General features: G+C 36.0%; 6 protein-coding genes and 1 long non-coding RNA gene across 11 annotated transcripts; 3 read left to right on the forward strand and 4 right to left on the reverse strand.

Moving 5' to 3' along the window:
• The first annotated feature begins 4712 nt into the window (after positions 1-4712).
• Positions 4713-8179, forward strand: LOC106329516 (protein trichome birefringence-like 16). 3 transcript variants are annotated; one of them, XM_013768202.1, is made up of 6 exons: positions 4713-4807; positions 5672-5823; positions 6119-6208; positions 6342-6767; positions 6862-7057; positions 7130-8178. In XM_013768202.1, exons 2-6 carry the CDS (start codon positions 5673-5675, stop codon positions 7956-7958), a joined length of 1692 nt encoding a protein of 563 aa, XP_013623656.1. In that variant the 5' UTR covers positions 4713-4807; position 5672; the 3' UTR covers positions 7959-8178. The 3 variants fall into 3 exon arrangements, with proteins under 3 accessions (XP_013623656.1, XP_013623654.1, XP_013623655.1); XM_013768200.1 differs by lacking the exon at positions 4713-4807 and adding an exon at positions 4858-5483 and having other exon boundaries at positions 7130-8179; XM_013768201.1 differs by lacking the exon at positions 4713-4807 and adding an exon at positions 4859-5483 and having other exon boundaries at positions 6125-6208.
• Positions 8180-8817: 638 nt separating this feature from the next.
• Positions 8818-10596, forward strand: LOC106328922 (20 kDa chaperonin, chloroplastic). 2 transcript variants are annotated; one of them, XM_013767464.1, is made up of 6 exons: positions 8818-8992; positions 9174-9349; positions 9645-9824; positions 9900-10055; positions 10153-10230; positions 10317-10596. In XM_013767464.1, the coding sequence occupies exons 2-6, from the start codon at positions 9176-9178 to the stop codon at positions 10488-10490; spliced, it is 762 nt and encodes a 253-aa protein (XP_013622918.1). In that variant the 5' UTR covers positions 8818-8992; positions 9174-9175; the 3' UTR covers positions 10491-10596. The 2 variants fall into 2 exon arrangements, with proteins under 2 accessions (XP_013622918.1, XP_013622919.1); XM_013767465.1 differs by having other exon boundaries at positions 8911-8992; positions 9171-9349.
• A 2616-nt stretch (positions 10597-13212) lies between these two features.
• On the reverse strand, positions 13213-14254 carry LOC106333666. Its single transcript, XR_001268438.1, has 3 exons — positions 13915-14254; positions 13468-13653; positions 13213-13373 (listed from the first exon to the last, which is right to left on the reverse strand). It is a non-coding gene; the product is annotated as an uncharacterized LOC106333666 (long non-coding RNA).
• A 3026-nt stretch (positions 14255-17280) lies between these two features.
• LOC106332439 (21 kDa protein-like) lies at positions 17281-18150 on the reverse strand. The gene has a single exon (XM_013770898.1). It carries the CDS (start codon positions 18008-18010, stop codon positions 17396-17398), a length of 615 nt encoding a protein of 204 aa, XP_013626352.1. The 5' UTR covers positions 18011-18150; the 3' UTR covers positions 17281-17395.
• Positions 18151-20773: 2623 nt separating this feature from the next.
• Positions 20774-21926, reverse strand: LOC106331901. The gene has a single exon (XM_013770340.1). It carries the CDS (start codon positions 21722-21724, stop codon positions 21152-21154), a length of 573 nt encoding a protein of 190 aa, XP_013625794.1. The 5' UTR covers positions 21725-21926; the 3' UTR covers positions 20774-21151.
• Positions 21927-22820: 894 nt separating this feature from the next.
• Positions 22821-24948, forward strand: LOC106333763. 2 transcript variants are annotated; one of them, XM_013772174.1, is made up of 3 exons: positions 22821-23087; positions 23830-24375; positions 24733-24948. In XM_013772174.1, exons 2-3 carry the CDS (start codon positions 23910-23912, stop codon positions 24777-24779), a joined length of 513 nt encoding a protein of 170 aa, XP_013627628.1. In that variant the 5' UTR covers positions 22821-23087; positions 23830-23909; the 3' UTR covers positions 24780-24948. The 2 variants fall into 2 exon arrangements, with proteins under 2 accessions (XP_013627628.1, XP_013627629.1); XM_013772175.1 differs by lacking the exon at positions 22821-23087 and adding an exon at positions 23518-23588.
• A 755-nt stretch (positions 24949-25703) lies between these two features.
• LOC106333768 lies at positions 25704-26293 on the reverse strand. Its single transcript, XM_013772180.1, has one exon. The coding sequence runs from the start codon at positions 26208-26210 to the stop codon at positions 25827-25829; it is 384 nt and encodes a 127-aa protein (XP_013627634.1). The 5' UTR covers positions 26211-26293; the 3' UTR covers positions 25704-25826.

A 26293-nucleotide genomic window follows, 5' to 3' on the forward strand; every position in this document is an offset into this window, starting at 1 on the left:
TAAAATAATTTCATAACTAACTGCATACATACATATGTTTGTATAACCACATTTTTAAGTTGACAAAAAACACGTTACTAATATTACTTAGCTGAACAAAATATTTCTAAAATACAACTTTTGGAATGTATACTCAACAGAATTTTCGATGCACACAATCTAAATCATTAATTTTGTAGAATCCTAAAATCAATGACACTCCAAATACGACTCCTATTTTTAAGCTACTACATTAACCAAATCGATATCAATCTTACCAACACAATTTGCATATTACTTTCAAACTTTTAAATGCAGTTTAATCAAATATGGAAATGTAAAAATACATTTATTAGTGTTACTTCAAAATATGTATATTCACTTTTCAAAAAGTGTAAATCATGTATGACTAAATATACGAATATTCTTTTTTTTAAACAACATCATAATCTATACCATTAAAGTAGGATCATTTTTAGGATTATGCCCCTGACTTTTTCAATTAATTACAAAAATTTCCATTACCTTTTCCAATTATTTTTAATGGTTTTCGGAAATTAAAAATCCAAAAAATTAGAAAGTAACATGTTTATGTCCAACTAAACAAAACAGCCTAATAATTTAAACAATTTATCCATCGTTTTTAAGCTCATTTCGTGTATGTCTACTAACCCATCTATATTCGTTTGTGTTCTAACCTTATACCCTAAAACTCTATTCAAGCCCTAACTCTATTCAAACCGTATTAACACCATCAAAAACTCATTGTCCAAAAAACTATACCAAATAAATTAAAATTTATTATAATGTCTATGTCTTATTTAAAATTTTCTTACATGAAGTTGCCGAAATATATTAAATATTATCTTTCAATAATATTAATTATACTATTAAAGTATAGGGTTAGCATATTTTGAAATCATTGGTTTTCAATGTTATTGACCTTTTAAACAACCAATAATATTTAAATAATTAAATATTTATATTTACCAAATTTGGTATATAAATATAAATATAAAACGTAATAAATAGAAACTCATATATTTTTGGATTCAAATCAAATAAATTCCAAGAATATTCTCTATAACATCCATTTTCGTAATTGCTACATACAATAAATTCAAAAGATAATATATAGAAACAAGATTTTCCGATTTAACTAAGTTGACTTGATGAACACGCAGAGAATATATTATGTTTAACATGGTAACTGAATTTTCCAAATACTAATATTAAAAGATAGAGATATTCGATAATAAAGAGAAGATCTCCCAACTTTCTCCCCAAGTTTCTCCTAAAACCTAAGCATTCTCTTTTGTCGGTTTTAGGATACTTAAACCTGTTTTGAGTTAGGTTATAGAAAGCAAAAGTTGGTCGTTGATTTGTAAACCCAATTTACCAGTAACTTTTCATGTAATTTTTGATCCTATAGGCTTTAAAGCTCAGTTTTTACTTTTGGTTGTTATTTTGTATTATAAATGTTAATTTTAAAATAAAAAACCTTGATAGTTTTCGGGAAGTTATTATATATTGTAAGAGTTTTAAATATAATTTATTTTCATTATTAAAATCAACTTCAATATAAATAGATTTATAAAAGATAAGAAATATTACTATGTAAGATACGGATTTCTCAATACAACGAAATCACAAGAATATTATATGTTAAATATTTAAATTTAGCCGATTTTGTTCTAAAAATACAAAAATGTGATTTTTAACCGTATTATCCAAAAAATAGGTACCGATCCAGCACCAAATTAAACTCGAAACTTTCGAGTTTTTAATATTTTTATCCCAATCAAACTGAGAGTTAAACTAATTAATCCGAACCAAACCTAAATTCACAAATAATCGAACGGTCTCTATATTTTTTAATTCGAAAGAAACAAAATAACAACCGAAACCGAAAACCAAAAAAAATAACAAATTACAGTCGAACTGAAAATTGAACGCACGTGCCTAAACATATTAGTGAACAAATAGATGGATTAATAAAATTTTCAACGAAAAATATCTCGCGTTTTGAAAGCGTGGGTCAAAATCTATTGATTAAAGTTTAGACCTGGAAAGATAAAAACATTAAAACGTTTTTCCAACCATACCACAAAGTGTATAACCTTTTATAGTTTGCCAATATAATAATGGGATGATACATATGATATAAGCTAGGCCCAACCTTTTTTTTTATAAAAAACATTAATCCTGATAAATGTTGATCAATGGTTCAAGCAAAGTTGCCTTGGAGTTTTCCTAAGATTTCCCGACTATAGGGGGGATTCTAACTACATCAGAAGCGATTTGACTTCTTGGAATCAATTGAAGGCAAGCTGGTCCATCGTAATGGAAACTATTGTAGTTTTTGTTACATGTGTGGTATGCTGTTGGTTATAAGTCGATTTAACTCTATATTTGGGGGGGAGATCAAATCAATTTTTCGATGAGATTTGATGACATACTAATATACTATATAGCATGTAAGATTTTTCAAATGCATGTTCTGCACGCGCACAAGTATGTCTATTACATTTCAAAATCACGACTACTTTAACACAACTGATTTTAGAAGGGACAAACCTGAAAATTTAAAGTCTTAAATTTGTAAGTGGCATAGATAATTAGTCACTAGCTAAAAAACTTAAAATTTATTTACTTGCAACCTCAATTAATACGCAAGTGTACCATATATTATTTGTTTGATGACAAATTGCCAATAATGAGTTATAAGTATTATAAATGGACTGACGAAGGAATCATACAAAATAATTGTGTAGGTACATTTGGTGTTGCTTTTGATATTTAGAAATATTCTTTTGATTATGTACTAATTAGGAGAGATCACTGATCTTGCGGATCTCCTATGGTTGCGTATATACACAGTGGCGGCCCTGAGGAAAAGCATTACAAGCACTCGTTTCCAGTCCACAAAAAATATTTGCATAAATCAGTTTTTTTTTATAAAAAAATTATCTACAAAATTTATAAAAGTGGCCAATCTTTTTAAAACTGCTTGTGCTCTTTTTCATTTCAGGACCGGTACTGTGATATACATCTTTGTATCAATGAACCAAATTAACAGTGTCTTCAGTTTTTTCTTTTCACACTAATCAATCATTAAAACTCATATAGTTACTTACGTTTTAGAATCGTGTTCTTAAACAAGAAAAAACAAGAAAGATAGGTAACCAATCGCAACAAGTTACGTCTTAGAATCATTTTCGTTTTAGCAACATGTTATTTGTCTCTGTCGCTCGCTCATGTGTAATGTGTTTCCCCATATATGTTGGTACAACAGATACAACATAGTGGAGCAGTACTAGTTTTGTCTATATTTAGTAGTGAAATCACTTTGATTCATTAAATACAAGTGTAATATATCAAAGATGTATATTATGTGGTGCCACTACCAGTGAAAGAAAACCGAGTTTTACAGCTGGCCTTGTTTTCTCTTTCACATGAATGATAAGAACACCCACTTATTGTTGTTATACTTTTATTCTAATCTCGATCGTTAATTACATTTTTTTTCCTTTACCAACTTGCGGCGTTTTGTGGTCTTTTGGCTTATATAAGCCAAAATGTGTTACTATTTTTTATTAGGACCATGTGATTTCCAGATCATCCAAGTGTAGAATAAATTCTGTAGTGAGCAGGTTTTTCAGTATACAGTTTTGGCAACTTTATTCTCGAATAAACCAGTGGATCAACAGTTTAGTTCGAATTGATTATTTGCAAACTGTTGAGATTTGAACAATAGAATATCAAATTTATGACTGATATACTTAATAAATGCGCCCAATCCCATGCATATCCATAAATCTTTACAACAGCTGAAGTTTATTCCATCAAACTCATCAAGGATTGTGCTTGTATGATAAGTAAGATCTTTAAATCTAGAGCACATAAAATAGACACCAAAATTCTAAAACTAAAGAGAGTATTAAATGTTCTTTGACATCTTTCGTTGCCAGCAGTTATGAAGGACCTTCCAGTGACATCTTTATAATACTTTTTGTGTTATCTTTAGGAATATAATTACAGCATATAGCTTCTTCAAAAAAAAAAGCAACTCTCAAAATCTTTCCACAAATGAAAGAAGTGAAATTTGCTGAATACCATAAGAAAATTGAGGGACGTACTGCTTCATGTTTTCGAGGCGGGAAGGCTTTAAATAAATATCTGCTCTAAGCAGATCCACATGTATTTTTTGGGCCTTTTTGGGCTATTTGAGTGATGAACTCACTGATGGTTTAACTTTATTTATAAAATCATATTATTTGTTTACTAATCAGTGATGATCATTTTTTGCTAAAAATGTAAATATCATTTCAAGAGATGAAAATAAGGTGTTACAATAAGTTGTTGATAAACCGTAACACCTAAGGTAATTGGTTCCACGGTAAAAAAAGGGTAAAAAACGTGGAAGCAAACGACAATCGGTAAAACCCAAAACTTCAACTCGTAAGTATCAGTAAAAGTTAGATGGCTCATCCAGAGGTTAGTCAGATTCAACAAAGTTAGTGATCGAAGTGTTTTGTGAAATTTGAACGAACTACTCAACATTTTAATGACACGTGGATGTTGGATTTTGACAAAACAAGTTTCCCAAGCAATTACAGAACAAAGAAACTTTTATTATAAGTCACTAAAATACGATTCCACGACCGACGAGTCATTATTAAGGTTATTATATATATACGACCACGTCGAAAGCTTTGTCTTCTTCTTCTCTTATTTGAATTTGATATTCGATTTGTCCTAACGTAGCTTCCTCTACACGCCTCTCGGATTCCATCATCGCCGACATCAAGCAACCCAGAGATTCCAGGTATTTTCTCGATCTTATATACAGTTTATGCTCCACGCTTCGCTCGTTTCGATCTGATCTACTCGTTTCGTCTCTCATAAAACTGTATATGGAAAAGTTTCCTTTCGTGTTGCCGGGTGTTAATGTGAATCTCCTTAATTAGTAATATTGAGGAGAGATTAGTTTAGTTGCTTTCTGACTTGGGGATCAAAAGATCAAACCTTTCTTGTTCTGTAGTATTGCCTCATTCTCTATAACTTTGACTGAATCAACCAATTCAATTAATGTGTGTTTTCTTTACCAGTTTTAGTTTGTATGGAACAGTGTTTTGGTAGGTGGGATTTGCTAATTTAGCTATTTGTGTATATGATTTACCCATCAAATTTGACTCTTAAATGATTAAACTTTTTTTTTTGACCAAAAAATGATTAAACTTTTCTTTCTGGATGCACTTTTGGTGTCTCCTGTTATGGGATCAGTGTGCAAGGATGTGTTTTTTTCTTCTATTGCTAAAAGTGCATCCAGAAAGTTTTCTTGATCTTATATGGTTTGACAAGGAATCTACTACTAATGAGATGTAAGTTGGTGATCACACTGAACATCGAGTTAGCTGGACATATTAAGGCTTCTTGATCTATAGTGTGAATGAAAGTTTCTCTGGAACGCCTGAGAAGCATATGACCCTCCATAGAAATAGGTAGACATCTCCTAGTTGATTGTAGCTTCTATTTTTGGCTGACATGTGTATGTAACTAAGCAGTCTAAAGCTGATAAGACAAGTGTTTTGATGGGTGGTGATGTGATTTTTATCATCTTTCTTGTAATCTCTTGTTAGGTTGACAGAATGAAATCTAGAACAGCTCATTTATTGGAATTTTTTTTTAGGATGAAAAGAGGAGCTCTTAAACGGAGTGCTAGGCATATCTCTGTTGTACTTGTTGTGCTTGTTTGTGCAACCGTCGGCATATGGACATGGGATAGTAATCCAACCACGGCCTTTCTTCCACCTGAAAGTCGAATTTTAAAGCTGGAAACAGGTTTAACCATGACGCTAAAACTCCTCTTTCTACCACATACTGTTATGTCGTTTCAATGCTGGAACAATGCTACATTGATTCTGTATGACACTAAAATATTTGAAATCTAGTTTCTCCTGTTTATGTTTCATCAGTCTAAAAATCTCTTTGGCAACAAAAATGTCAATATTTTTCTTTGTTCACTTGTAGTTTCTCCTGTTTATATTTCATAAAATTAATATAGATATTCTTGAAACTAATAGTACAGTTAGATCCTGGGGTGTATATATATATATATGACTGAGTTCTTTGTCAGTTGCAGAAGAAAAGGCTGAGAAAATACCTACGGCACAGAATACTGAAACTAAAGATAGCTACTCATCAGCTACACCCTTTGTAAACAAAGGTAAATTTCAATCATTTACAACAGCTCTGTGATGCATCTTGTAATCTGCTCAAAGTTTTTTTTTCTTAAAACTTTTTGTGATTTTACTAAGCTTGGCATAGCTTTATTCCCTTTCCCGGTTTTTCTATTACAGAGCAAAACAAAGAGGATCAGACCGATAATAAAGATACAGAACAAAAACAGAAACAAGTGGAAGAAGTTAGTGTCAGTGAGACGAATCAAGGGAAACCATCACCTATTGAAGAAAAGCACCTAGAGCGAGTGGAACATGAGGTTATTGTAAGTGAGCCAAAACATCAGAAGACACCAACTAGTGAAGAAAAAAATCTAGAACAAATAGAACATGAAGTTATTGCAAGTGAGCCGAAACATCAGAACACACCAACTAGTGAAGAAAATAAACTAAAACAGGTGACACAAGAGGTTTTCGTTGGTGAGGCCGAACCAAATACAACACATATTGAAAACACTACTTCAGATCCAGAGAATAAAACTCTTGCAACAGAAGAAGCCAAGAAAGATAATGGTAGTACTTCAACCGCTTCCATCGTCAATCAAGGTAGAGGGCAAAGTATCTTACGAGCGTTCATTATTCTGCATATTAGTTCAAGTCTCTAAACCGTCTTGATGCTGTCTCATTGTGAATATAACAGCTTGCAATTACGCAAAAGGGAAATGGGTTGTGGACAAGCACCGTCCTTTGTATTCAGGACGTCGTTGCAAACCGTGGCTTGCCTCTATGTGGGCGTGCAGGTTAATGCAACGCAAAGACTTCGCCTTCGAAAGGCTAAGATGGCAACCTAAAGACTGCTCTATGGAAAACTTTGAGGCTTCCAAGTTCTTGAGAAGGTAAAAAAAAAAAAATTCTGTGGTAAGCCAAGTGTTCCCATCAAGACCTTAATTCTCAAATGCCCCTCTCAGGATGCAGGACAAGACCCTAGCCTTCGTTGGAGACTCGTTAGGAAGACAACAGTTTCAATCCATGATGTGTATGATCACAGGAGGCAAGCAAAGACTCAATGTCCACGACGTGGGACCAGAGTTTGGATTCATAACTCCCAGAGGCGGAGCTCGTCCCGGTGGATGGGCTTATAGATTCCAAGAAACCAACACAACGGTCCTATACCACTGGTCATCAACCCTCTGCGACATACAACCGATCAAAATCTCCAACCCTTTAACCGAACACGCCATGCATCTAGATCGCCCACCTGCGTTCTTACGCAATTACCTTCACAAGATCGATGTCTTGGTGATGAACACGGGCCACCACTGGAACCGAGGGAAGCTCAACGGCAACAGATGGGTGATGCACGTGAACGGCGTCCCCAACGCTAACAGGAAGCTAGCCGCTCTTGGCGACGCCAAGAACTTCACGATCCACAGCACTGTGAGTTGGGTTAGCTCACAGCTCACTAACCATCCGGGTCTTAAGGCCTTCTACAGAAGCCTCTCCCCGAGACATTTTGTGGGAGGGGAGTGGAACACGGGAGGGAGCTGTAATAACACGACGCCAATGTCTATCGGGAAAGAGGTTTTGCAAGAGGAGTCTAGTGATTACAGCGCGGGACATGCGGTCAAAGGTACGGGGGTTAAGCTTTTGGACGTAACGGCGTTGTCTGGTGTTAGAGACGAAGGGCATATATCGAGGTTTGGTGTCTCGGCTTCGAGAGGAGGTCAGGATTGTCTCCATTGGTGCTTGCCTGGTGTTCCTGATACGTGGAATGAGATCCTTTTCGCAATGATATAATGTTTTTGCATCAGCAGAGAAAGGGGTTGTGAGCCTTTTTGATAGCTTTTTATACAACATTGAGGTAGTAGGGCCTGAGATGTAAGTTATAGTATTTATTCTGGTACAGGACTTACAGGTAAACAACCATACCCTGGCTTTGTCAGACCATGTTTACAGAACAGAACCTAACTCAACTTTTTGTCCTTTTTGAGTCGATTAATAGAAATTTTTGGAAATTTATGTTCTGGAAATCTGTTTTTGTTACTGTGTTCTCTGAACGTTTTGTCACCCTTGCCTTCTCAACCCTCACAAACAAACAATGTCAATTGTATTTTGGTTTGAAGAAATTGGATTGGTTAAACTTTTTTTAGTTAATTCCGGTTTGTACATAAACAATGGTTCCTTTTTATTCGAACACTATATTAAAGATGGACTAATTCAGTTACAATCAGAGAGATACTGGACGATAAACTCATAAATTAACATAACTAAAACATAACGAAAAATATAGGTGGCTAAAAAGAGAGGAAACCTTCAGAAAATTTTCACTTGTAATATTAGAGTCCACGTTCAGAGAAAACATACATAAGTAGAAAACAACAATGAAAATTCCAACCAAAATTTTGAGAGCAGTTGAAAACCTGTCTTAGTTCTTCCGATGTTGCAGTGAGGTGCATGGAGGCTGTCGGAGTAGAAACAATGGTTCCCTTATTATATTTTACCAAAAGTTTCATAATTTTGGCTTATAGTGGACTAATGGTTAATTTCTCTGAAAATAATTGTTTTTATGCGGTTACTGTGACGTTTATACTAAGCAACAACAACAGTTAGAATATGTTTGCGTGACGAAAGAAAACATAGAAAGTGTGCTAAGAGGATTAGGTAACGCCCCGACCCGAACCGACCGGTTTAACCCACCCACCCGGTAGAGCGTTCTAGATAGAGTTCTCTTCCTCGCAATAAAAAGAGACAGTCGTGTGTGTTTCCAGTCTATCCATCTCTTCTGCAATTCTTAGGGTTTTACTCTCCAAAGTCACATTCTTATCCTCAAGGTATGAATCTCTTTCTCTCTGCTCTCTTATACGGTTCTTATACGGTTCACAACTAGAATTGACCATAAAGGTCTCAACTTTGGGCGGAGAAAGTAATAAGTTATTGGGTTTTGCGGAGAACTAGGCAAATCTGGGTCGAATCTGACTAACTGAAAGTTTTATTTGTTTTGACTGATAGCAGAAATGGCGGCGACACAACTAACAGCATCACCAGTGACTGTCTCAGCCAGGAGTTTAGCCTCGCTGGAAGGTCTCAGAGCTTCGAGTCCCAAGTTTGGAACTTTGAAACCAGGCACCCTTAAGCAGAGCCAGTTCCGTTCTTTGGTTGTCAGAGCTGCTTCGGTCGTTGCTCCTAAGGTACTACTTGTTCAATTCTATGTTTTTGATTCGTAGTTTCGTCTTAGTTGGTGTGAACGAACATGTGTAACTTATCTGAATGTTTTATTGCTGTTTCCTATAGCTCTGTCTCTTGTATTATCTCAATCCTCTACATGAAGTCTGAAAAAAAAAAAAACTTAGCTTTAGATGCTTAGCTTTTAACATTGCAACCTTGGTTTGTAACTTAATGGTAGCCTTGTTAGATATTTGGATAGGTTCATTCTCCTTTAGTTATGAATTATAAGTTTTGTTTTGTTTCTTGTGTTGTTTACAGTATACTTCAATTAAACCATTGGGAGATAGAGTTTTGGTGAAGATCAAGGAGGCAGAGGAGAAGACTATGGGAGGTATCTTACTTCCATCTACTGCTCAATCAAAACCTCAAGGAGGTGAAGTCGTTGCTGTGGGCGAAGGAAGAACTATTGGGAAGAACAAAATCGACATCACTGTCCCTGTAAGACACCCCCTCAAGCCGCTCTTTCTTTGTTTGCTTCGTTTCGTGCTAATATTACATTTCTTCCTGGTGCAGACTGGAGCACAAATCATTTACTCCAAGTACGCAGGAACTGAGGTGGAGTTCAACGATGAGAAGCATCTCATTCTCAAGGAAGATGACATTGTTGGTCTTCTTGAGACAGAGGACATCAAAGATCTCAAGCCCTTGAACGACCGAGTCTTCATTAAGGTTCGCGTCTTGTGCTTATCTCAGTAATCTCATTGCTTGTGCATGCAAGAATATTGATAATCAGAGGAAGCTTTTGTTTTGAAATTTGTGGGTTTAGGTTGCTGAGGCAGAGGAGAAAACAGCTGGAGGGTTGTTGCTAACTGAGACTACCAAAGAGAAGCCTTCTATTGGCACGGTAAGCACACATTGATATCATCATATACACTTCAAGACACTCATCAAGTGTCAACTGTACATAATATCCTATTTGCTTATTGGCAGGTGATAGCAGTTGGACCAGGTACTCTAGATGAGGAAGGTAAGGTTCAGCCACTATCGATATCGACTGGAAGCACAGTACTTTACTCCAAGTATGCAGGTAACGACTTCAAGGGCAAAGATGGTTCAAACTACATTGCCCTGAGAGCTTCAGATGTGATGGCTATCCTTTCTTAGTTTATTATATCTTTGTGAACCTGCAATTTGTATCCCCAATTGTGGAATTTTTTTCCATAAACGGCCTGAGAACATAATCTGAAATTAAGACTTGAGTTTGATTCTTCATACCAAGTTACTTTTGTTAACTTAGTTGAACCTCACCTGATGAAATATGCTCTGAACACAGTTTACAAATTCCCTGCAAAAATCCAAAGTTTCAAAAGCTATAAAAAAGGAATGGAACTTTCAAATGGTCTTATGTTGAAGAATGTGATAGCTCTCTACTTACTCCCATGGATCATCACCGACAAGAAGTATATCTTTTTCATGATCAATGTAGTTACGCACACAAGTTTCCTGTCTGATGTTAGCGAATCTTCAAGCTGTCCTTGGATCCCAAACGTACGTGCAAGATCATGCCTCAGCTCATCATAACCTCTAACCTCTAACCTCTGTAACGGTTGACGTCTATTGATCTCCCCAACTGAACCTTGCTTTTGCACCTGTCAGATAATGTTAAATTTGATTCAAAATAAAATATACATTGTTACATACTTACATTGGCTCTAATTGTTGTTTAGTTACATGAGCTGTTTTGCAAAATCTATTTCACAGTGGACTTGGATTAGTCAACCTCTATAACGTCCCGACCGCCCACGGCTAATGGGCCACCCACGCTCGTTTTCTCAGTCCGTGGGCCCCATCCTGTCTGACGGGCGGTACTCTATTTTTCCAAGGTCCGAAGGTCTTGTTTACTGACTCTACAATTACCACATGACATTTTTCGTGTTTTGGTCTCACTCACACGGTATCGCGAATCACTTTCCGCTAGGTCATCCATTCTTACATTACTCCAACTCAAGCACGCTTAACTCTGGAGTTCTAAATGGATGTGTGACGGAAAAAGGTAAGTCGACCTTGGTGATATAGATAGTCAAATCAATCATCTTAAGCCTTTTCATATATCACAATTCGGGATGTTATAATTCACTCTCTCTCAAAGAACGCAACATCTTCGTTGCACCCCACGACATGTCTCAAGACGCTTCTCGAGTCAGAACCGGGATGGCTAATCAGCTCTGATACCACTTGTAACGCTCCGACCGTCCACGGCTAATGGCCATTCACCCCCACTCTCTCAGTCCGGGGGCTCCATCCCGTTCCAACAGGCGGTGCGTTAATTTTCCAAGGCCCGAAATCATTGTTTGCTGACCCTACAATCACCACATAACTTTTTCTCGTGTTTTGGCCGCACTCACACGGTATCGCGAATCACTTCTCGATAGGTCACTCATCCTTCCACTACTCCAGCTTAAGCACGCTTAACTCTAGAGTTCTTAACGGATGTACGACGGAAAAAGTAAGGCGACTTTGGTGACATAAATAGCGATATTAATCTTTCTATGACCATGTTCAACTAGTTGTTATAAACCATGTTCAATAGTTAAGTACGGTTTATGCGTTTTTAATAACAAATAAAAAGGGGTAAATTTTTCTAGTCTCGACTAGGACCGCCGATAACGTTGAATCGACCCTGGTTAGTTATATTAAGGTGGTGGACCTTGCACCAGTGGGTAAAATGATGTAATATGTTCGGGTGCATGATGGTGTTGCATCTTTGTAGGTATTTATGTTACTTTGCGGCACTAACTAGTAGTGTTTAATTAGTATTAGTATGATTGATTTTTGTCCTAATGACAGATAAATTTGGAAGCATCATCATCTAAACTCATGTCATATAGCAAGTTATCCAATTCATGATTTTCTCCTCTATTATTGACCATATTTGTCAGTTCAAATTAGGCTTTGAACAAGGCATATTTCAATGGGGACAATTATCTAACAAACATAAATTACATGGGTCAATATGCTAAGTTTCGTAACATTTTTCCAGTTATTTTATTCAAAATACAAGTAAAATTTGTTTTTATATGAAAATCCACATGGGTCAGAGACAACTCTCACAAGTCACAAAGCACTAGCTCCACCACTGATTTCAATAAACAAACATATAGTTATGCAAAATCAAAACCATGCAAGTATATGATTTTTTTCAATCGTTCACGTACGTGAGCCGAGGTTTCCTCTTGAAGCTTATTATTGTATCTAAATATTCATGCCGCAGGCCCGTTGCCTTTAAATTCGATAGTTAGCAAAAATTGCGTATAAGAGCAGCTCCAACGTTTATAAGAAGTTTTTAACTTAAAAAAAAATATCATAAAGATATTAAAGAAAATGAACAAAAAATCTTAAACTAAGGAAGTTTAGAACTGATTGAAACATTAAAGCAACACATGTTTCTAGAGTTAGAGTTTCTAGAGTTAGAGTTGAAATAATTAAAATATTAATTTTTTTTTAAACCCCTCATAGTATTTACTGATAATGTTGCTCTAAGAGCATCATTATCGCAAGTTCTTATGGATGTTTCTTAGGGTAATTAGTAATTAAAAAAATAGATATTAAGATAAGGAACAGTTCTTAATTAGGGGAAGTAAGAGCATCATTATCCCACATACTCTAAATGGGTCACTTATTTTTTTTTTAATACTTTTAAAATGCAAAAGTGAATTAAGAGATTGAACTAAGAGACCCAAAAATTTATGTGCTCCAATGCAAGTCTCTTAATCAAGGGTTTTTAAAAAAAAATAAGTTTTTTTATTAAGAAGTAAAAACTTATATGTTAAGGTCAAGCAAAGAAGCAACTATATTTACATCAGAAGAGGGAGAACAAAGCAACATACGATTCTAGGCGGAAGCGCAAGATCAGCTCCAGTCCGTGACATGATAATATGAGAATACAAGGGAGTACAAGAAAGACAAGTGACTCCAATGCTCCACTCTTTAACTTCTACACAAGAGTGCAAGTGACTCCAATGCCTTTTCACAGAACCAATAAACATCCTGGTCACAAGTAAAACTCATTTCAGGATTCAAATTTGGAGGTAAAGTTGAACTAAACATTGAAAGCATGAGAACTATATATAAACATTCATACCTCCACGGAACATCACCAACAAGCATCCAAGTAGTTCTCCAAAGTCTCATCATTGTCTTCCAAATCATCTCCACCGGTAAAGACAATGATCATATAGTCAAAGATTTTGCTGCCGAAAAGTGTTTGCAAGTGATAGAGAACAAACTGCTCCATCATGTCTCCACCCACTATCTGCTTTTTCTTTTCCTGTAGAAAACAATGAAATATTCGTTGGTGGCTTAAAGGGTTGAAGCAAAGTTCTGACCTTTGACAGAGTAATTAGAAAATTAAAGTAACAATGACGATCGCAAGAACTTTACAAACCCAAACTCTCAAGTTTCCAATAGAATATTACTTGCTCGCAAAGAGGAATTAAACATCAAAGCATAACAGAACTACAGAACTACAGAATCAACAGATCAGACGACAATAGATGGAGTAAGAAAGAGAAGATAGAAGGTTACTTACTTGCTTAAAAATAGGAGAGATGAAGCCACGATAGATATTCTAGATCACACAAAAGCCACAAAATCAGAAGGTGATGACGACGAACAAGAAGAATAATCATCAGCGTGAGAAACCTCTACAATCTCGATACCCTTTTCGACCTAGGCTCAACCTAAGACGAAGCTCGAGACCTTTCTCTGTCGGAGAAGAAGAGCGAGAATCGCGCAGAGAGATTAATTTATTTGGAGATTTGATTGCAAGGGAAGGTGAGAGATGGATTGAATTCGAAGCAAAGTTTGCGACTTTGATCGAGAGAGAAAGGTTTCGAGAGAGAGAAATAACAGAACCAAACGACGACAAGTGTCCATTAAGAACCGTCCCTTGCTTCCCCTAAATAAGAAACGTCCCTTGTATTAATTTGTGTTTTTGATTTTGTTTTAAATGAAAATTAACATAAGAGACCCATTAAGAGCCTGCAATAATGATGCTCTAAGAAGCGTCTCTTGTTGGACACGTGCTGATAGGAAAAGAAAACGGTGCTTTCCTCGACGAAGCAAACACGTCTTCTTCCTCGTTGGACCACTGAAGCTCATCATCGGTTTCCTCTTCTTCTACGTCGCTAACGACGTCAATTTCGCAACTAGGTTCGTCCCTGATTTCCGCAAAAGTGAGGAGGTCTTGGCGCTTGGCGGAGAAGTTGTTGTGCGACGGCACAGAGACGGCCTCGAGAACCAGTCGGCCGTTTTCATCTCAATCTCTCTCGCATCGAAGAGGTATGTATTAAAAGCTTGATTCTTTCTCTGTTTCTGCATGTGGGGTTTCAATGGAAGATTGATCAAAAAAAGGACGTGACTTTGGCTTTGTTTTGATGTTGTCGGTGGTGGGTTATGAAGATCGTTTTTTTTGAGAAAATGTGCAAGTCTTGATCTTGGTGTGATTTGCTTGTTAAGATTCAATTACATTGGCTCTCTGAATGCTCTGTGTTTGTTTGATTCTTAATGCTTACTATGCGCGGGTATTCGTTTTTGTTTAGCAAAAAAATATTTATCTTATATAAATGGTAATATATATTTTTAAATTTTATATATATTAAATAATTATTTAATATATTTTTAAACACAATAATTTTACTATTTATAATGAATAATTTTATTTTATTTTTCGATCCGTTAACCGTTAAAACCATATTTTTAAAATATAACCCGTGTGTCCGTGCAAATGTATTTTTTATGGATCAAAAATAAAATGTAAAATAAAATTGTTATCTGTGGTTATATTTGGTTTATACGATCAAATAATTCAATATATTATTTACAATTTTTTTTTATATTATGTATTTTATAACACTTTTATGTTGTTTTAGACATAGTTAGTATACCAAAATAAAAAAGATCACCAACCCGTAATAATAAAATCTTGTTATATTTTTGACATTGATTAAGTATAATTTATTGTTTAGCTAGATTATAGAAAATATTTTTTAAATAAGTAATACATAATTTGTTGTACTTCATTTTAGGAAAATGCATTAATTAAATTGTAAAAGACAAGAATACTGAAAGGTAGGTGATTATTATTTCAATGGCATATGATTGTAAATAATTTGAAAAACTAAGGGTTAATTTATATTTGTACTTCTGTTTTAATAGATTAGATACATCAGTTTTTTTGGCTTTACAGAAACAAAGTGTTACTTGCAGCAGTTTATGTTGTGTAATAAGATAGATTTGTTGTCAGCTTTGAAACTTTTATGCCTTTTGATATTTAAAAAAAATTTAAGGGACATTGAAGATGTTGTCTTTACTTGTTTGATTTCAACTGATACTCTTGTAATTGGTCTTTTTTGCTAATTGAACATGTTAGCTTCTAACTTTAGGTTAAAAGTTTTATAATTTGCTTAAACTCTCTGTCTTTCACTGATCAAACCTAGTTCGAGCTGTGAGTTGCGTATATGATATTGATTCTCAGACGTTTTGTTGTGCAGATAAAGGTTGCTTTTGGAGGTGTGGAGCATGTTAGTCAGCAGCCTCCGCGTCAACCTGAGCAGACAGGAACCTCAAGTGCTCTTGCTCTCCCTGGTATTGTGTTTCATATCACCTGTTTTTCTTTAGTTGAATTGGTTATGTGAAGATGCTACGTTTACTCGTTCTTAGTATCTTTCCTTTGTTCTTCTTATGTTGACACTCTTTTTGGTTGAATGACCATTTAAAAATCTTACTTGCACTCTTGCTTTGCATCTTCTGCAGGTTATTTTCCCATATGAAAAAGAGTTTGTTAGAGCATCAGCATTAGTGAACCCCATCAAAGGGGTTCACAAAGTATTTTTTTATTATTATTTTTTTTCTGTTTGATTTTTGTTTTTTTTTTTAAAAAAAAAAATTTATTAATCGGACCAATCGCGGGCCGCCACGTGTCGTGGGGTCCGCGCTACAGTGATGATCCGGGTTCAGTGCAGTGAACTCCCAAGAGGTTCATTGTTTTTGTTTATTTTAATATATTTTTTTTTCGAAAACTGCGTGAACTCCATGGGGAGTTCACTGATGCATCAGATGCTCTTAGATATTTTAACTGGGACAATCCAGAGTTGGCTCCATGTGGACTCATAAACTGTGGAAACATGTTTGTGCTGATCTGGTTGATTGAGTTGCTTTACTTGCTTATGTTTCCTCCCCTTTGAATATGTATTTCTTTTTTCAGTTGTTTAGCGAATGTGATTCTACAATGCCTATTATGGACACGTCCTCTTGTTGCATACCTACTAGAGAGAGGACACATGAGTGAATGTAGAATTCTGTCTTTTGTTAATCAATGCTTCAAACTCGTTCGTTTGGTTTTCTTTATGCCCTTTCAACTTTGGTTTCCTATGTTTTGTTTGACAGGCGCGACGATTGGTGCTTCTTCTGTAAATTTGAAACCTATGTCGAGAGAACGAGCCAAAGCCGATTCCCTTTTTCACCGGTAAACAATGTTTACATTTTTTTTTTAAGAACTCCTAGATAAGAGATTCTCATTGAAGCACAAAAATGTTGGTGTCTCTTAACTAGGTCTCTTATGTAAATTTAATACTTAAAAAAATATTAAGAGACCCAAAATAGATTTTTGGATTAATGATGCTCTAAGAGTTTGCTTACAAAAAATTATTTATATGAATAATTTCCGCTACGTCAGTTTGTACTACTTTGTATATATGATTTTCGTTTTAGTTTATCAATCTTTTAAATTCCTATTTTCAGTTTCATGTGAAGACAAAATCACATGCAAGCGAATCCGAACGGAACCACATAATACGATATAGTGACATAGCGAACCAAAAAATTAAACATTTATATAATATAGGATATAGTTATATACCATTATCAGAACTACTAAAAATGACAATGCATGTAATTTCAAAAACTCTTTTCTTTATAGTTTATATAGAGGATAACTTGTAATTAAACACACGCGAATAAAAGTTAACAAAATCACAACAGTCCATTAGGCCAAGTGCATTATTATAACATCAAGGACGTACGACGTGGGGCTTGCCACGTTTATCATCTAGCTGGTTGATCATGTAAAGCGCGTTGCTCGTAACCCTCGCCACTTTCGTCATCCACTCCTTCACCTCCGACTTGATCTCACCGTCGATCCCTTGAAACCCATCGAGACACGTGTCGTCATCAGTCAACGCAGCACTCGCCCACGTCTGCGCGTTGCTCATCTGCCACCTGAACTCGTTCACCGAACCACCCGAGATGCGGAGATGCTTCAAAGCGCCTAGCGTGCGGCTCAGCTCGTCCACCGAGTCTCCAATCATCTCCACGCAGTCCACAACCGCCGGTTTCTCCCGTTTCTTCCCCACGGTTTCTCGCACCGCCGCGAGTTTTTTCGCAGCGGCTTTAGCGTGGGAGAGACTTATTTTAACGGCGGCTTGAGCTAGCTCACGACGGTTTGTGATGGTCGGACCGGAGTAAGTAGACAGCGTACGGATGCATAGCGATGGATAGCTAGCGTGCATGCAAGAGGAATGTACAATATCTTCTCCAGCAGCATTATTAGATCCATCTCCGGTGGTGGTGGCTACAATGACAGCGGCGAAAATGGCGGCGAGAAAGAGCTTCTGTGGAGGAGCCATTGTTTCTCTCGGTTTAAACTGGAAAGAGACGAGACACAGTTATCTATGTATATGAAACAGGCGAGTTGTGTCTTGTGACCAGTTGGTAAGAGGCGAGTTGTGTCTAGTGACCAGTTGGTAAGAATTTAAAGTACGTAGGTCCTTGTATGAACATATTTATGGTTTATTACTTAATTACCCTCACTCTATGGACGTGTGTACGTGCATTATATAAGGGTAGCATGGTGAATACATCACCTTATGATTATGGGCAAAATCTGGAAAATAAATGCACCGCAAATTACAGAAATATAGCGAGTCTAGCGACAAACGAATGACTGTCCAGTCCAATTCATGTAACATGTGAATGGTTTTTTTTTTTCTTTGAATGAATAACATGTGAATGATTATTATGGTCTAATATATAAAAAATTTATGACTAATATATATGTGTAACGATTCAAAAAGATCAAAAGTTGTGAAATTATTGGCCGACTGGTCACCTGAGGCCAATTATATTTAAAGAGGTTTCAGAATATTGGACCCACATTTGTTATGAGTTGACGAAAGTGGTTTCAGAGACAATATTTATCTGCCAGTTATTTTGCTCGACACTAAGTATCATTTCAGGATAAATTTACTATTAAAGTACAATTTTAAAACGAATTAAACTTAGTACAGATCAATTCAAAAATCATACATTCTGAAAATGAGTTTGATAACAAACAGCTTCTTTAACTATCGACATTCAATTGGTAATCAAATAACACCGAACTAAGCAAAAGTTTTGCCTCCAATCATTTTTCTTTTTTGTTAAAGTTGTCTCTAGTAATTCAATTTGTGAAGCCCAACGAAAGAAAAAGGTGAAGATACCCAATTGAACAAGAATGACCACTTAACAGAAAATGTCCAGTCTTCGTATGTTTTTGTTTTTCTAGAGATCCATTTATACATCAAGATCAATGTGTGAATGCATAATTTTAGCCATTGTTGAATCCTAAATCCGGTAACGGGTAATTAGAATATCAAAAAAGTGTTCAAAGGAGATTAAGAAAGGCCAAAGATTTCGTTTATTGAAGTGTTTAGGCAAAACAGAAGAGAAATACAAAGAAAAACTCGTCGTTCTAAAGATGAACTCGAGATTGATTCTTTCTACTTTATCTCTCTATCGCCCGTCCTCCTCTTCATTGAATGCTCCCCTCTATTTATACTTGCTCGGATATACCTTTTTCACTTCGTAGTAGTTGTATGTTAGGAAGTTGGTTCGACACTCATCATCACCCTATTACTTGCGTAGGTTTCCTAACTATAATCGGCGGTCGGTGCAGCCTATGCGTCCTAGGCTCATGTTTCCTGCGTGCGCCGCGGATGTCCTTTTCAGGATGGGCCTTTCTTGGATTTCTTTTCTGATGCCCAACTTGCGAATGGGCCAACGGCCCATCCTCCAACAGCCATGGTAGCATGTTTGATCTTGTGCATCACGATGAGCTCCATGTTTGCTTCGACCTCGACATCTCTCAACACAATGTGTAGTAGCCAAGTTACAGGGATAAAATTTTAACTGGTTATAAGTTGAATTAGGAGGTGTGTTCTAAGTAGTCAATTTGGCTCTAAATTGTAAAGAGAAAATGGAATTGATGGAACAAAGATAAATGGTATATACTGAATGAGTATGAAAAAAGAATAAATGTATTCTATTCTTTGTTTTAACCACGTAGATTTTATTAAGTTGTAAACAGATAATACAAAAAGTTAATTAACCAAACATGAGGTAAATGATAAAATAGAGCAAAAGTACTTTGATGAATAGCATTTTTAGCAACAGCATCAGCCGCTTGATTCTTTTCCCTATTCACAAAGTCCAGTGAGCTTTCCGGAAGAAGCTGTATCCAATGACGTATATCACACAACAGATTCCCCAATTCCCCATGCTCTTTAACTTGATTAATAATTGCACACAACTCCTGATTATCTCCTTCAAACCACACTCTTCGCAAACCACGAATCCAAACTTGTTGAAGAGCTATAAGGAAACTTAAAGCTTCCCTTTCTAAAGATCTCTGCATCTTTTGTACTTGAACACTTCCCGCATCCAAGAATTTTCCTAAATCATCTCTTAAAATCCAATCAACACCATCCATTATATCTCCAGAAGCAGAACTATAATCAAAGTTACACTTAATCCATCCTATCGGTGGAGGTTCCCATTTTGAAGATTTTACAATTTGTTGTCTTGGCCCAGAGTTAAGGAAGAACAACATACCTATACCATTCAGTATTTGCATCAATAGCATAAATGTATTCTATTAGTTCCTAATTGCAGAAGGATTTTCCTCTTTAGATTCTGTTTACGTTTTTGTGAAATTTGATGATCATTTCATTCTCTATAAATATTTTTTTCTGCAAAATGTTTATGAATATTTAATTCCACAACATTTTATTGGTAAATATAATATCAATTTGCATTCTTTGTGTTATGAAAATGTAGTAAGTTTATGATGTAGTTTATCTTCAAAGTAATCGTAAGTAAGTTGGATTTACCAGTACTTCAACTAAAAATGAAAGCTACGCTATAATATACCTTTTCTTTTATTTTTTTCTGCTGCAAAAACTTCAAAATAAATATATGCCCGTTTAATTTAGCTTTCCATTTATTTTTACGATTTTATCCGAAAGTTCTTGCGATTTTATTTTGAAATATAAGATGCAATTAAGATTGATTTTGAAATTTTGAGGAATATAGACAATTCAAAGAAAATTTAACAAATAGCTTCTTCTTTTTTTAAATAATTTAAGACTTAAGAGTCTAGTGGGCTTAGCCAATGTTACCGGAATTGGCCATGGCAACAAACCAACAGGAACAAATCCATGTGATCAAGTTTTCAATGGACCAGCGTTTATCAGTATACGCGTGTAGTCAAGTTTTGGTGGGCATAGCTAGCGTAAGTATCCAAATGCTCGAGTAACAACACTACTGAAGCAACATTTTAATATTTGATTTTCTTGGTTTCTTCTATAACTCGAGCGTTCCTGGTCTTGTGGCGGAAAATTATGTACAAATTATAATCATAATCCACCAAAAATAAACTTTAAACCAATCAAGGTTTGAAGGATTTTATTTTCCAAATTAGGAATATCCTCTAGCTTAGACACCTGCCACTGTTACGGATTCCGTTTGTCATCATCCCATAACCTCACGACACTTCCGTCTATCACCGTCAAGTCCACGTAACGGTACCAAACGTCATCACCATTTCTCATCTTCACAACTCTTTCCCATCTCTCCCACCACTCTCCGCTATTACCAAACCCACCTCCATAGTTAACTGTCGGTAACCCTCCCTCTCCATCAACACACCGCTCTTCGTGATCAACGTCTACCTCGTAGTACATCGTCAGCTTCGTCCCTTTCGTCACGCCGTCATCGCACATCAACGGCTCCCAATTAACATCCGTTTCATTCACTGGGGGCGCCTCCGCTTCCTCCACCGGACCAGCCATTTTTTGCGGTTCTTGATGATCGGATTCTTGTTCAGCTTTCGAGGTGGTTGCATCCTCCAACAAGCTACACCCATGACCATCGTTGTCTCCGATGGTAGTGACTTTCATCCTCCAGAAGCTGACAGCAGCCGTCACGACAGCGATCCATGTCCAGACGTTGTTGACGACGCCGAGAACACCGAAGCTAGCGTACTGGAAAGCCAGCGCCTCTAGTGGAGAATCCAAAGTCGCCATGCCTTCTTTCTCTCTTGATTATTGATTATTGCCTTTTGAATAAGCAAAGAGGTGGTAGGTTTAGTGGTTTATATAAAGGAGGGGAGAGAGAGATGAAATTTGAACCGTCAGATGGGTCGTGTGGACATAGAGAGGAACGCTAAGCCGTTGGATTTTGTCAAGTGGAAGTGTGAATATTTGGTAGATGCTGAGGATCAAGAAGGAAGATGCTTTGTGTTGAAGGAAGATGCGGACAGCCATATACTTATTCTACCATGGGTTTGTTGGTCCCCAAAGATTTAATTTATTTTATAAAACAACATATAACAAATGGTTGAGTTTGGACCTCAAAATACAACATATTTTAGGATATAAATATACAATGTTGTTTTCATCTACTTAGAGTACTAGGCGGCTCTCTTTGTCTGCTTACGATTTGTGCATGTCCGACGCATGCAATAATACTTGGAGGGATCTTCGCCCATCAAAATATTTATATATTCTATTTCTTAGATATTATCAATCTGTCACTCATTTCTAGTTTTCATTTTTAATATATCAACTAATATAAATATGTAAATTACTCAATATCCTTATATGATTTCTCTCAATCTCCGTATCATTGTGATTTATCAATGTGTATAACAATGTCAAATACACACAAAATGATACACCGCAAAATATTGTTCGTCGTACATGTATATATATATACACCAGTAGAAACCATGTTCTTTTCTAGTAATAGTATTACAAAATATTCCAACTCATCTTATTACTAGCTACTCGATATATGATACTAGAAAACATGACCACATAACCTTAGCTAAATGTATCACATGCTGTCCATAAAAAGTCAAGTCATAAACTCATTACTTTTATATAGCGCACGTAAATGAGATGTAGGTTCGTTATTATAATTAAGAGTAACAAGGTGATAATGTAAACAATCTAACTTTCGGCGTAGAGAACGTGCGATAACAGAGGAACCTGAAAAGGCCGAGAGTGACGGGAAAGCCAACAAAAACTTTTTTGCGGTGGAGAAAATCAGTTAAATGAAAAAACTATAAATCCAAAAAACACCAATCACCAGTTTTTGATCTCCCATTATTCGCTTCTCTGTTCGTTTTGCCCCCACCAATTTTTTTAGATTCTATTAATTTACAGTTTTTTCTTCATTCTTTTTGGTTTTTTAGTTTCAATACTTGAAAACATCGACGTTTGAGCTTCCCAGTCTTAGAACAGAAAAAACCTAAACCTAAAAAAGAACAAAACGACAAAATAAAAATAAAGATACAAATCTTTGGGAGCTTTTTTTTTTCCTTTGTGCATGGCGTTACAAATCGAGTCCATAGCTACGAGTGATTCAATTCGTTTTATTCTTCAGGTAAACATAACACACATGTAAAATATGTTTAGACGGGTTATGATTTCTCATCTGACTTATTTATATTTTCTGAGAAATTTGGATCGAATATATAGATCCTGATCCAGTCTTGATTCTTTTTTTCTTTTTGCCATGAGCTACGTGCGTTATATAGATCTGCTGAGTTTGCTGAAAACTATATAAATACTTAGGAACATATTCTTGAGATTGATATAACGTTCTTCCCTCTAGGACTTCGGGTTGCAGATTCCATGTCTATGCACTCATGTTTGGGATTTGCGTTGAATTTTGGAAAAACATTCCTTTTGAAAAAGTCTGCTTTGGATTCTGTTTCAGTCCGAATGTGGGTCCCCTGCTTTGGTTGATGACAACATATTCTTTTCTCTTTTTTTGTAACACAGATGACAATATATTCACTTTGTACACGTTTGATTCTCTAGTTTGTGAATCTGCTTACTATTGAAGGATTTGTTGTCCGCAACCGGGTCTCGTGCAGAATTAGTAAGGATATGATTAATGCATGTCTCTTATGAAGGATCTTTTACCCAATATAAGAGACGTCTTTTAGATTTTAACTAAAAAAACTAAGAGACATATAACAGATGTTTTTTAACTTTTTTTAGTTAAAATGCAAGAGAATCTCTTATATTCGCTAAAAGACCCTCTTTAGACCTGCATTAATCATGGTCTAATGTTTTTGTTTTTTTATTTTGATACAATTTAATTATATTTGTAATTGCAGCTACAAGGAATAAAGATCTTATGATACATTTGATCTGCCATTGAAGAAAACGTTTCGAGTCATCTTACTAGGCAGGACAGATGGATGAAAATAATGAGGCAAAGTTAACCGGAATCAGGCAAGTCGTAAGGCTTAAGGAGATTTTGCAGAAATGGCAAACCGTAACTATAGGGTCCAAGTCAGATGTTCCACCATTGGCAGCTGGAAAGCAAGCGGCGGCAATGATTTCACCGGCGATCAACAAGAGGCTATTAGCTGTCAAGAACTGTGACTCGGATGAGGAAAATTGCCAAAGCCCTGAGCCTCCGGTTGATGTTCCCAGAGGGTATCTTGCGGTTTATGTTGGACCCGAGCTAAGGAGGTTTATCATACCAACAAGCTATCTCGGCCACTCTTTGTTCAAGGTGTTGCTCGAAAAGGCAGAGGAAGAGTTTGGGTTTGATCAGAGTGGCGCCCTCACCATACCTTGCGAGGTCGAGACTTTCAAGTTCTTGGTTAAATGCATGGAGAACAATTCTAAAGATCATCACCCGGACGATGGTTCTGGTAAGCTAAAAGACCATCTCTTTTATATAGAGATCATACAATGAACTAGGCCGGCCATGCCAACCCACAACCTTGCCCATATCTAACCGGGTCCAGTTCATGTGTCAGACATGCCAACAGGTTTAATCAGAGATGAGTTCAAACCATAAAAACAGTGCTTTACATCTCCTAGTTTAGAATGGGCCGGCCTGAGCCTTTAGGACTACTATACCATGTCTCTTCTTATTTAGTTAACCGCATTAATACATACATTTCCAGATAGTTTGATGAAACCAAGCAAGAGATTGGTTATTTGGGACATTGATAAACTCGAGTAACCAAATGCCAACACTAATGGTTTTGTGTTATCTTATGCAGCTGGAGATGCAGTAGCAGCAATGGAAGAGTGTACACAAATCAAGTGATAAAAACTGTTCAAAACATTTCTTTTGTTTTTATGATTATTCTTATCCTTTGTTTAATTTGTTTACCATATATTGATGGAAATTGTAGGAATGATTAACTACTCTGGGGTGTAATTGTACATCCCTGGTTTTTATTTCCTTCTCCATTCTTTTTCAAGAGACGATTTAAGTTTCTAGGACATATATGTGAAAGGATTTGGTGATGAAAATGTCACAAGATTTAATAAAACATAACCTCTTGTATAAAAATGTGTTAATTTATATTTTATATAGCTAGTTTTTTGCCGAGTTTTATATTATTCGATACTTCAATAATAAAACTTTAGAAAATTAGTCTTGATTTTGTATTTTACTAAACAGAATGATTTTCTTACATGACCTTTGTATGAAATCTACTCCACCTATATATTATATATGATATATATATATATATATATATATATATATATATATATATATATATATATATATATATCATGTATATTTCTTTGGAGAAAGGAAATTAGTACATTAGTCTAGAAACTTTAGACTATATGATATATAGTATACGTATATACCTTTTGTTGTATTATTATATATTTTATGTTTATGTACATGCATGTATATATTTTTGATACAGATTAATTATGAAGGAAAAGATTTTATGAAATATTTTAAAATCATACAGGCCAATCTACGGTAAATTAGATGAACTACGTCTTTTTGTAAACATATTAACTTCTTGATTAGAGTTTAAATTTGTAAGGATTGATCTTGTTCGCACAAGGCGCCAGCAGAGTCCGGTCAACTCATTTGACCGACCTAGCCACGAGTATATATGTATCCTATCTACATTGACATTGCAATAAGTTTATAAAAAAAACATTTTTATATTACAAATTGCAAGACAATGTTTACATATTGAAATATTTATTCATTGGTTGTTGTATCACTCAGTAAAAAGTATAGATTTTAACAAAAGACTGTAAAGTATACAAAGTATAGAATATACAAACATAAATCATTAATTACATATATTTGACGACACCTAATTAATTATCGTAGGAGTTAGCAGGAGTAGAACTCGACGAGTTCGTGGACCGACTCCAGGCCTGACTCGTCAGCGTCGGCGTTCTCAAGCATCCAAAGCATATGCTCGAACAAGACAACCTCGCACGACACGGCGATCGAACCGTCCTCGCCGCCGCACCCACCATCAACCGCCGCTAGCTGCTGGAAGAGGGGATGGCTCACTACGTCAGAGCTCACGTGGTACAGACGCCGTGTACTGCCGACGTAGACAGTGTGACGTTCTTCTGAGGGAAATGCACTCAAAGCGGAGGATCGACCGTGATTGGCCGGAGCCGGTGGCTGGTTTGGTTTGATGTTGAAGGAGTTTAGCTTCTTCAAAACTGATTTCAGCTTCATCAGTTTGTTACCTCCTTTCGCCATTTCAAATTTCAAATTCGGTTTTGAGAATCTAAAGTCGGAGATGTACGTCGGAGTGAGTTTTCCGGTGAAAGGGATATAGAGAA

This window comes from Brassica oleracea, chromosome C3 (genome assembly GCF_000695525.1).
Source record: "Brassica oleracea var. oleracea cultivar TO1000 chromosome C3, BOL, whole genome shotgun sequence".
Lineage (NCBI taxonomy): Eukaryota > Viridiplantae > Streptophyta > Magnoliopsida > Brassicales > Brassicaceae > Brassica > Brassica oleracea.